The sequence below is a fragment of the Biomphalaria glabrata genome, chromosome 10, assembly GCF_947242115.1.
Source record: "Biomphalaria glabrata chromosome 10, xgBioGlab47.1, whole genome shotgun sequence".
Lineage (NCBI taxonomy): Eukaryota > Metazoa > Mollusca > Gastropoda > Planorbidae > Biomphalaria > Biomphalaria glabrata.
This window is the reverse complement of record NC_074720.1, coordinates 17,259,886-17,272,785: the sequence shown is the minus strand read 5'-3', so window position 1 is coordinate 17,272,785 and position 12,900 is coordinate 17,259,886. Positions and strand designations below refer to the sequence as shown.

Below are 12,900 nucleotides of genomic sequence, written 5' to 3'. Positions count from 1 at the left end.
AGAGCTGGGAGGAGCTCAAAGATCCTGAAATAAAATTCCAGTCTTTACCAAGATTCAAACCCAGGACCCCGGTTTGAAAGCTAAGCACTTTACCACTCAGACATCCCGCCTCATAACATGAGAAATTAATCCTTCAGTGTCTAGCAATATGGCTTAATTTGTCGGGCTTTGTCTTCTTAGATAATTTTACATATTATTTCTCTCACACCCATTCTCGAATCAAGTTGAAACTTTCCACCATTATTTATTGTACATAACAAAACATGAATCAATTTACAAATTAACCAACTTTTAAACCAAAGTTTCCCTTTTCAGACCTGACTTTGCAATTATAATTGGTATATCAAATTAGTGAATTAATTATTGATAATTTTTTTTTTTCATATCAACAAGGGCAATTAATCCTTCAGTATTAAGCAATATGTTTAAATGTCAGATTTTGTCCCTTTAGATAAATGTACACGTTATTTCTTTCACACCAATTGTTTTTTTTTTAAAGTATTTTTTATATTTTACTTGTTTTTCATCAATGCTGATATTTTGAGGCCAGTGTCTTGTTTTGGCCTCTCAATGGAATGCAGTTTTGAAGGACTAGGAATTCTCCAGTGACACTCCACAAGGATAAATTTTACTGGTCCCATTTTTCAGGTTTTTTTAACTTGTGTTGTCTCGTTCTTTTGTGTCTGGTTCTGATGTGAAAAAAAAATATAGATTGTTCATGTCGGGATAGCTTATAATAGGAGTTGTTATTAACAAATAATATAATCAATTAGTTGTAACACATTATTTTTGTTTTATATAGAAAAAGTACTGAGTTAAGGGGAAATTAACCTTACAACATGGAAAGATATAGCAGTGACTGAATGGTGTTATCCCTTTACTCAATTCTTCTTCTTTTAGCCATCTTTTTGCTGCTGAGCTGTAGGCTCTTATGCAGTCTGTGTCAAACAAAAAAAAAAAGCGTGCTGCTTTTTTCATTTGTTCAGCGACAGTGTGTTAGTAGGGCTGTAGTGGCGGTAGGGTCTGCCTAAGGTGGATTAAAATTCAAATAGAATATAATTAACAGTTTCATAAGGGTGGGTGCAGTGTCTACAGAGGGGTAAGTGAGATATATTCTGTTAAGGTGATCATTTAAAGGTGTGTGTCCTGTTCTTAGTTGGAATAGTAGGTTGCACTTTGCATGGGAAGAAATTGCTATTCAGTTTGTCTGGTGTGGTCATTTGTAGTCATTTCTTTGTACCTTGCTCTGCCAGTGCTTTCTTATGCCCTCTGGTTGAGCCACTCCTTTTTTTTTTATTGTTGGCTAATATTGACTTGAGAGTGAGGTAATGCCTTTGTGCCCAGGGATCCATTGCAATGTGACTGTTATATTAAATTTTGCTGTTATATGATGGGTTATCATGATTGGTGTTATCAATTCTGTTGGAGTAGATGAGGTGTTGCTAGTCACTACTTGAAGAGTGGATTTGAATCTGTAAAGACAGCGGTAACTGGTGGTGCTTTGGTTCTGTCATGGAGCTTGTTTTCAGATGTCCACTTTTGCTAGCAGCTATTTGTATAAAAGACAGCTATCCATGACAGATCTAGAGTTTTCTTAAATGTTTTAAAGACAGTCCTTGATCTAGTTTTAAATGCAGGAATTATAGAAAAAGTTTGAGGAAATGCCCTTGTTGTTTTTTTTTAAAAGTATTTTTGTAATATTTTGTCTGTTGGTTTATTCCATTCACTAGCAGTAGGATTTAAGTTGATTGTGAAATGGTGTTTGAATTCTTCTTTGGGTTGAAAGAATGAAAAAAAAAAAATGAAAGTGAGTCAGATTTTAAAAAGTTTATTTTTGGATTTGAATAAAAAAAAATTCTACTGCAGTAACAATTGAACAGTTGGTTTGAAAGAGGTTTAGTTTTGAGCAAGATGTTAGGTTTAAATTGAGAGGGAAGAAGAAAAGTAATTAGTTTGTTTCCTGAATTTTGAGATTTAAAGTTTTTAGTTTTTTTTTAATATTTAAAAATAAAATAAAAAAAATGAGTGACTTTAAATTTCAAGTAAGAACAAACAAATTAGGTCAACATCTATTTATATTATGTAAACTAGGTCAACATCTATTTATATTATGTAGACTATTGGACAGAACTGAGAATACTTCAAAAGTCAACGATTAGAATTATTCCACTCGAAAAGATCGTTTTTCTCATGTTCAATTTAAGTCTACTGTAGAAATACATTACGGAAATGTGCACAGTACTTATTGTTTGTTATGTCTGCGCTGGATGTGGCAAAACATGTAGGTCACAGCTAGGACTGCATTCATCTATGGTCTCAAAGACAAGCTTTTTTATTATATGCATCGAATTATCAAATGGTGTGTATAATCAACGCATCTTATTAGGCCAAATACAAAGTTAAAATTATTTTAAAATATATAGTTATATATAAGTAATTAAGCCCTAAGAATAGTTGCAATTTATAAAAAAAAAAAGATGAGATAAAATGCATTACTTATTTATAAGAAAATGTAAGATTATCAAGACAGTCAAAGAATAAATGAAATATTCGATCACACACAACAACAACAACAACAAATGAACATCTACCTTCATCGTGACTTTGGCTATCTATTAAGAATTAATCTACATATGGCATACATTTAAAATTCGGATGTAAATGTGAGCAATGATTTGAGGTTTATAGTACTGGCAGAATGCTCACATTTTGATGCTTTACTCTTGTCAGAATTGCATTCCATCAGACACTGCAATCATATAATTCTAATTCGTGAAATAGTGTTGTCAAGCAAGAGAATAATCAAAGTAAGATAACATACGTAATGCTTTTTGCACAAAGACAACCAGGATTTATCTCCCCTATTTATTGATCATCAGCATTATTATTGTTATTATTATTTTTCAAATAATATTTTTTTTAATAGCAGCAATATTGCACAAACTAGGCTACTTGTCAATCTAGTTAGGCTCACATGAAAGTCTGCAATTATTTTAATAGTTTGCCGCGTTGATGTGGACAATTTTCTGTTATCTTTGTGCAATGGAAGTGCCATTTTTTTGTTCAGTTATTCTCATTGATGCCTTAATGTAAGCTGTTGTTAGATGGCCTAGTGAGAGTTGTTTTGTTGGTTTTTTTTTGCTTGCAGACGTTCGATGAGATGCATTTGTAATACATTTGATTTGATAAGATCATCATAACTAGAAGATCTCGCGGCCTCCCTCTCTCTCTCTCCTTCTTGTCTGTCTTTCTTTCACTCTCAATCTCTTTATCTCACTCTTTCTCTCCTCTATTTTTCTCTATCTCTTTCTTTCTGTCTCTCTTCTTTTCATTCTCTCTCTCTAATCTTGCGCTTGTGTTCTCTAGTTTCAATTCTAATTTTTTTCTTATTTTGTTTAAAAGGAAATAAACAAGACAATGTTACAACAGTAGAACTAGATATGTTTTATTGACTGATTTCACAACATATTGAATTTCTGACCAAATCTCCAAAACAATTTTAGATACAAACAAACGAGAATGGGAGACATTGATCTATGAACTCTTTTCAAAAAATACATCATGAGTTTTACTTTTCTATTCGACTTTGTTTAGTAAATAATCTACCTTTAACGATATCTCTTCTAAATCTGTACTATTCCAATAAAGCCCTTTCACTTTCTTTTCGCCACATATCTCTTCTAAATCTGTACTATTCCAACAAAGCCCTTTCACTTTCTTTTCGCTACATATCTCTTCTAAATCTGTACTATTCCAACAAAGCCCTTTCGCTTTCTTTTCGCCACATATCTCTTCTAAATCTGTACTATTCCAATAAAGCCCTTTCGCTTTCTTTTCGCCACATATCTCTTCTAAATCTGTACTATTCCAACAAAGCCCTTTCACTTTCTTTTCGCTACATATCTCTTCTAAATCTGTACTATTCCAACAAAGCCCTTTCACTTTCTTTTCGCTACATATCTCTTCTAAATCTGTACTATTCCAACAAAGCCCTTTCACTTTCTTTTCGCTACATATCTCTACAAATCTAAACAGCAAGCATTCGTTTATTTTTTAAATATGTAAACATCGTTGATTTCTTTCGCCTTTTGCTCCCAATGACAGAAGCTACTACGAACAGAAGTAACAGAAATTTAATCCAATGAACACAGTTGTAATGGAACTTCTATCCCCAGTTCAACCCAGACATATGACGTAAAAAAAAATAACCACTGCCTGAATCGCTTAATGATAACACCAAAGCAGGTCCAAGCCTTTTTAAAAATATTAACTCACTACTCGATTCCCACCCCCCCCCCTTTTTTTTTCTTTTCTTTCTCTATAGCACCTTTCTCATATTTTTTTTTTTGCTGGTGGTGGTTGGTGTGTTTGTGTGTGTGTGTGTGTGTGTGTGGGTAACCCCAGGCCGATTAGTTTAAGTTTTTCTTCCTTACAATCCAATATTTCGACAGCTTTCTAAAAATATCCTTCCAAATCTAGCGTCTAGACCGCTACAGCAGCCACCTCAAGGAGATCCAGGTATATCCATTCAACATGTCTTCCTTATCTTGAAAATAATGCACGGGCAAAAAAAAAAAAAAAAGAAATAATAATAATAAAAGACGAAAAAATTTCCCCCACGTTATCACAGCAGACGAGAGAAGCAGTCAGCAAGCTATTCTTCTTCCTTTTTGTTCCTCTAAATCTGGTTGGAATATTTAGCAACAGCTATAGATACACTCTGAAGATCTAGGTATATATGTTTCCTAGATCTGGGTGTGTAATTTGGTCACTTCTGCGCTTAGCATTAGACCAGAACCTTTTGTTCTTTCTAAACACCTTCCAAAAATATTTTACTGTAGAGAAAATTTAGATCGATCGTTCCATAAAAAATTAGGTGTGTTTAGTATGCAGTGTGTATGCCATTAGGCCTACAACGTGCAGTGTGTGTAGTGTATGCCGAAATGTGAAATGTCTTCTACCTTTTGTAATATGTGTGTTGAATTTGCAATTTGTGTACCAAAGGCTGTGTGTGTGTAGTATATGTGCAGCTTTTGAAGTTAGGTCTAATGTGTAGCCCTTCGGAGTGTGTGTTGTGTCTGTGAAGTGAGTTTATCATATGCAGTGTGTGTACCGTGTATATAGTATGTACAATATGCATAATTAGTTTAAAAACCTTTTGGTGCTTTGTGTCTGCATTGTCTTTACAAATATGTAAAGTATGTATTATCTACAGTGTTTGTCTTTACAAATATGTAAAGTATGTATTATCTACAGTGTTTGTCTTTACAAATATGTAAAGTATGTATTATCTACAGTGTTTGTCTTTAATGTGTCCGGTGTATGTGAGAGACTATTTAGTCATTCTCTTCTTATTGTCTTTACTTTGACTCTTTACTAGCCAGCAAACAAAAAATCAGCATGTTCAATAGTTGTATTTCCATTCAAGAAATTCCGTCAGAAAGTGATAGGCCTATTTATCCAACTTTCGGCCTCACCGTGTACATTAAATATGACATAAAGATCAAGAAAGATCTACTTTGAATCAAATCCATACCTATGAGAATAAAGAGCTCTACAGATCTAATACATACATGTCACTATGAAGACCTATCAAAAATACATATAGCCTACATATACGGTTACCAAGACCTATACAAATCTACACATCTATACTATCATTGTACACGTATGATTTATGTATAGCATTCTATAGGTCAGTGCTTATGTTTTTTTTTTTTTTTCGTAAGTCTTGATCCAAAGAAAGCCATCATTTTGTTATTACTGAATATTAATCAAAAATATGATTACTTTCTGATAAAGTGAAACAAATAAGACATTACTAATGTATTTCTCTAGGATTAAATGCTGAACTATTGGGGCCTATTGCTATACGCCCCCCCCCCCCCCCCCAACAATCCGAACTATATGAAGAACCTAAAGCGAGGCTAAGGAAACATTACGAGACTATACACTTTTATTTACAAATATTTAGTCAGTGAACAAAGAATAAAACATTGTAACAATGAAGAACACAAACAACAGAATTAGAACATTACTTAACAGTAGGAATAAATGAGAATATAGGAACAAACAAAACATTGGGTTTTAAGAAAATAGGAGAGTTAAGAAATCAAATCACAAACACATTACAGAGTCGAGCAAAGCAGGTTTTGTTGAAAACATTAAATCAATTCTAGAACTGTGCAGGTATTGTAGAAAAATCAAGTCAATGTAGGAATTGTCGAAACAATCAAGTCAATTTTTTAAACATGTTACAGGTGTTCCTTCAGAATTGAAGATTACATTCTAGCCCAAACCTCCCAGAGGAAGACGGGGATTGCGGCAGGCAGGATTCGAACCCGGACCCATCGAGATGACAATCCAGAGCGTATAACCCTTCCACCAGGCGGTCATCAAATGTAGAGCAGCCCAGGTGTTGTCGAAAAGATCAAGTCAATCGCACGGGTTAACAAAAAAAAAACAGCATTAAAAACAACGGAATAACAATAACAAAAAAAAACAAAACTTGTCAATGAAATACACATCTAAGCGCTGAGAATTATGCCTGGTCAAATTATGCCTGGTCAAATTATTTGTCCAGCTCTAGTATTATCATTCGCCAAACGAATGGCTGAACTCATCACATGTTCCTCTTGAACTCATCACATGTTCCTCTTGAACTCATCACATGTTCCTCTAGGTGTACACCATAAAGACTCAGTCGTCTTTACAAACAAATTTGTTTCGAGTCAAACTTTCAAACTTGTTGACAGCAATCCATACGTTGTAAAAGAGATGTAGCGAGACGTGGAGCTGATAGTAAACACCTTATTGCAGCGTGAAACAAAAGACAGAATTGTGTTCAAATTAGAAAGTAATCACTAGATATCCATCTGTGTACTCTGTTTCTCTTACGGCTAGGTAAACATGGTTAAACATTGGACAGATGATCATAAATAGGTGTATACGTTTATGTTTAAAATTGTATTTGAAAGTCTTATCCCCTCGCTTTACTTGTATGCTTTCCAAAAAGGAATCGATAGCTAGTCAACTCGTGAAACAAAAGCAGTTTTACAGGCCTACATTCCCTAGCACAAACTTCGGGAATGCGATCGTGCGAAGTATCAAAACACCACAAACGTTTTAAATACAGTTTGTCCTTGTACATATTCAATGGATACACAGGTTTAACATTGCTAGGAGGCTTCTTCTGAACAATATATACAAGTTTATAAATAATTACAATTTGATTAGTAAACACAGCGAATCACAAAATAGACATCTAGAGCAATTTAGACTACACAAAAAATAATCATTTAAAAAAAAAGGAAGCTACCAAGAAACTCGTTTGCTGTGACCTGCAGCAAGTTGAGGCGCATTCTATTCTAGTCTGAGAAATCTCAAAACTTGGAAGTATACAAATAAATGTAAAGACCAACCATTTTCTTCGGGCTTCAGTCAATCACCCCGAATCCGAAAAAGAATTTAAGAAAAAAAAAAACACACACACAAATTATAAGTATAAGGAGAGAGAGAAAGAGAGAGGGGTTCTTCAATATGTTGCAGTATTGTAAGACATGAAAGCATCTTCGTTGAGACTGTTTGGTAACTCTTGAAAAGACAAGGAACGTTGGCCTGGATCAGACGCAAGCCTTTTATTGTTACCGTTTCAGTTATTGTATTTATCAGTAAATTGTTATAGTTTAGATCCTAACATAATAAGACATAATAGCAGTACATCTCGTAGCATTAGACACAACACAAAGAACATAAATACTCATGTCTAAATGCTAAACAAACAAAATAGAAACAGCAATAAATTATGAGTTAACAAAATGTATCATCAGCAACACTGGCCGTCGTCAGGACGTCACCAGGCCTTTCAGTCATGACGTCGAAGACACGTCATCACGACGTCTGATCGAATGTCTGTGAAAATGTCTGGCAGAAGCCAATCTTTCTTCAGTTCCCATGATATCAAACTAAATGTTTTCTTCGCTGATAAACCGTTTTTTTGATTTATCGCTCTGTCTAACACAAAGAAAATAAAATGAGGTTGAACATATTTTGTCAGTTCAGAATGAACAAATCCATTGACGAGCTTGATCAAGTGCAATTATTATCATGATCAGGTCATTGAAGGTCATTTGGCATTCATTATCGGCCAGTATAGTAACGTGGTCAATACTTTCAAAACTTCCTTATATTAACTTGGCAATATCTTCCAAGGTCGCTGCTATGAGTTTTTACAGTGACTTGGAAAATATCCTCACAAGGTCATTTCCGTGACGTGGGCAATACCTTCCCAAGGTCATAATATAGGCGTGGACAATGTCTTCACATGGTCACTACTGAGACAAAGGTATGTCGACTCAGATGACCTTTTCTCATCCCGTTTAATTCCTGGAAGATTTCCTCTTCAGCCTGTGCTCAAGCAACAAGACTTGTGCCAAATAAGACCTCAACTAAATGCCTTTCTTTCTTAGGGGATTAAATGGAACTGAGTAAATAAAACATCTGCAGCAATGGAATCACTGCAGTTTTAGAAGCAGAAATTACTGGCCAATATTTTATTTTGATTATTTGGAAAATTATTTGGCATTGCCAAAAAAAAAAGTCATTCTGGCACATCTCCGCTAGCTCCTGATCATAATATTTGTTTGAATTCACACGTTTGACAGATTTCTCCAAAGTTCGTTTCTTCACCTTTTTTTTTTTAATTAAACGAATGCTCTCTCTTTCTAGAACTGTTGAGATTTGTCTATTCATAGAATTGTTTCGAAACTTCTGAAGCAGGTTTTAGGGTGAGCCCATCAGATCAAACGTGAGATCGTCAATGGATTGGCCAGGTAGTCAGTTGGCCACCTTCATGAAATTACTCAACGCCCGATCTTCCAGCTCTGTTTTGGACATAGTGTCTCTTCGGTTGGCGGTGTTTCCCGAGGTTGTCTTGACCTTATCCTTTCCTTTCTTTCCTTTTTTGTCTTTCATCTTCTCCTTATCGTTCTCTTTCTCCTTGTTTCCCTTTTTATTCTTTTTGGTGTTCTGTTTTCCTTTTTTCGGAGGTTTCTGGTTTTTCCCGCCCTTTTTGTTTTTGCTTGGTTTCTTCCCGGTGTCCTTAGCGCCCTGTGTGGTTCCGGTGCCGCTAGGAGGTTTCGTTTCCCCGTTCACAACCATTTCCCGGAAGATGCCCTCGCACGTGTTGCCCTTGTGGATGGCCTTGAACCCTTTTTTGAACTCTTTGTCCTTCTTGTTCCAGAGCATCCCGAACTTGACGATGATCTTGTCGTCTCTCTTGATGCCCATCAACATGTAGCGCTCCGTTGTGGAGTTGATGGTCTGGCACGTGCAGCTGGCCCCGCCTTCGATCACCGCCGTCAGCTGGCGCGCGTTTTTGAAGAGCTTCTCTCCCTTGAAGAATGTCCTTTTGTTTTTCAGGATGAGTTCCTTGTTTCCGTTCACATTACGGAACTCTTTGATCTGTACCCGCATGGCTGAGGATGAAAACAAGGGAAAAGAATTATCAGCTGTTGAAAGTATTTTTTTTTTAATTAAAATTATACAGGCTGGTCGTATACAGGGTGGTCGCTAGAAAAGCGGGAAATTTGAGTCTCAGATGAGATCCTGAAGAACAAGCTCCAAATGCCCAGAGTTAAAAGTCATGGCTTAACGCGCTTGGGGCTTGCTGTTAACAGAGCTTCTGAATAGTGGACGTGACAAGTTACCCTTCACGACGCTCCACGAGCTTGGGATTTCCAGGTTAAGACACTGCTCTGAAGTGCACTGACGACATGTTGACAATCTATGAGTTTAATAAAACATATACCTTTAAAAACTTATAAAAATTATCCTTGTTACAAATAAATAGCTGTTTTACACATTTTCCACTTTTCTATCAATCACCCTGTAGTATCGAAAGTATGGCCATGAATTTAGAGTAGGACAAATTATTATGTGCGGTTTTTTTGTGTGTATGCTGTATGTTTAGCTGGTTTCACAATATTGTAATAGTATTCGATGTCTAAACTTGGAGTGGAGAGTTCGGTGATTTAAAAATATGAATCGAAAATTGTGAAAAAAGAAACAAAAACTCATTTCTGGCAGTTTCTACGTCTTTAATTCAAATACCTTCAACTCCACCAAACACAACCATTGGAGACAGAGCTCTGTCCACCAAACACAACCATTGGATACAGAGCTCTGTCCACCAAACACAACCTTTGGATACAGAGCTCTGTCCACCAAACACAACCATTGGATACAGAGCTCTGTCCACCAAACACAACCTTTGGATACAGAGCTCTGTCCACCAAACACAACCTTTGGATACAGAGCTCTGTCCACCAAACACAACCATTGGATACAGAGCTCTGTCCACCAAACACAACCATTGGATACAGAGCTCTGTCCACCAAACACAACCATTGGATACAGAGCTCTGTCCACCAGACACAACCATTGGATACAGAGCTCTGTCCACCAAACACAACCATTGGATACAGAGCTCTGTCCACCAAACACAACCATTGGATACAGAGCTCTGTCCACCTGACACAACCATTGGATACAGAGCTCTGTCCACCAAACACAACCATTGGATACAGAGCTCTGTCCACCTGACACAACCATTGGATACAGAGCTCTGTCCACCTGACACAACCATTGGATACAGAGCTCTGTCCACCAAACACAACCATTGGATACAGAGCTCTGTCCACCTGACACAACCATTGGATACAGAGCTCTGTCCACCTGACACAACCATTGGATACAGAGCTCTGTCCACCTGACACAACCATTGGATACAGAGCTCTGTCCACCAAACACAACCTTTGGATACAGAGCTCTGTCCACCAAACACAACCATTGGATACAGAGCTCTGTCCACCAAACACAACCATTGGATACAGAGCTCTGTCCACCTGACACAACCATTGGATACAGAGCTCTGTCCCCCAAACACAACCATTGGATACAGAGCTCTGTCCACCTGACACAACCATTGGATACAGAGCTCTGTCCACCTGACACAACCATTGGATACAGAGCTCTGTCCACCAAACACAACCATTGGATACAGAGCTCTGTCCACCTGACACAACCATTGGATACAGAGCTCTGTCCACCTGACACAACCATTGGATACAGAGCTCTGTCCACCTGACACAACCATTGGATACAGAGCTCTGTCCACCTGACACAACCATTGGATACAGAGCTCTGTCCACCTGACACAACCATTGGATACAGAGCTCTGTCCACCTGACACAACCATTGGATACAGAGCTCTGTCCACCAAACACAACCTTTGGATACAGAGCTCTGTCCACCAAACACAACCATTGGATACAGAGCTCTGTCCACCAAACACAACCATTGGATACAGAGCTCTGTCCACCTGACACAACCATTGGATACAGAGCTCTTTCCCCCAAACACAACCATTGGATACAGAGCTCTGTCCACCTGACACAACCATTGGATACAGAGCTCTGTCCACCTGACACAAACATTGGATACAGAGCTCTGTCCACCAAACACAACCATTGCTTTAGAAAAGACGCTATATAGACCAACCATATGGATCGTTAGAGGTTCGATAGTTGGTGAAGTGGAATACCTCTGGGGGAAGCGTATAGATCTGAAAGAAGATTTCTTTCTATTGATTTGAAGAAACACTAAACCTCATTCTAGTGTTAGGTCGGAGACTTTTCAGATCACCCACCTATGTATATCTGAATGTATCAGAACACGTTTTAAAGGTCTAACAGCATGTCCGAGGGTTTCATTTAGAAAATTTTGACACGTTTCGGATGCGCCTCCTTCAGATTTGAAGCTAATTAAATCTTAGTCCAGAATTTTCCCACATTTTTAAGAAAGACGATTAGATCATTGCTAAGAGGATAAAAATAGATAGAAGGGATAGAGTGAGAGAGAGAGAGAGAGAGAGAGTGAGAGTGAGAGAAAGGTGAAAAAAAAGAGAGAAACAAAGAAGGAACAAAAGGTGCATTAACATTAACGAGATTGTATACATCTGTACTTTCTATTTCCACAAAAATCGTGCATAATATAAATTAGAACAATAAAATGTGTAAATAATTAAACGTAAAAAATGCATTCTGTTTATTTGCATGGCTTCTGGCCTGAGGTTCTGATCCACTAGAAGCCCCGCCATTACGTTTTGTTAATTAGTTGATCTGTGTGCTCAGTGTCTTCACCAGGCTTCTTTCCATTTCTTTTTTGACTGTCTTTGTCTCAAACCACACAATTATCTACAAACTTAGATATCTAAGTCCTTCACTCACACACACACACACTTATATGCAAACATATCTAGGTCCATCACACACACACACACACTTATATGCAAACATATCTAGGTCCATCACACACACACACACTTATATGCAAACATATCTAGGTCCATCACACACACATACACACACACTTATTATTAGCAAACATATCTAGGTCCATCACACACACACACACTTATATGCAAACATATCTAGGTCCATCACACACACACACACACTTATATGCTAACATATCTAGGTCCATCACACACACACACAATTATATGCAAACATATCTAGGTCCATCACACACACACACACTTATATGCAAACATATCTAGGTCCATCACACACACACACTTATTATTAGCAAACATATCTAGGTTCATTACACACACACACACTTATATGCAAACATATCTAAGTCCATCACAGACACACACACACACACACATTTATATGCAAACATATCGAGGTCCATCACACACACACACACTTATATGCAAACATATCTAAGTCCATCACAGACACACACACACACACATTTATATGCAAACATATCGAGGTCCATCACACACACACACACTTATATGCAAACATATCTAGGTCCATCACACACACA

General features: G+C 37.0%; 1 protein-coding gene across 3 annotated transcripts in view; it reads right to left on the bottom strand.

Moving 5' to 3' along the window:
• Positions 1-3,420: 3,420 nt before the first annotated feature.
• Positions 3,421-12,900, bottom strand: part of LOC106065558 (secreted frizzled-related protein 1-like) — a 107,406-nt gene continuing 97,926 nt past the window's right edge. For all 3 annotated transcript variants that reach the window (XM_056043115.1, XM_056043117.1, XM_056043116.1), the window contains exon 5: positions 3,421-9,476. In XM_056043115.1, the coding sequence (XP_055899090.1) occupies positions 8,836-9,476 (641 nt within the window). In that variant the 3' untranslated portion in view covers positions 3,421-8,835. The remainder of the gene's footprint in view (positions 9,477-12,900) is intronic.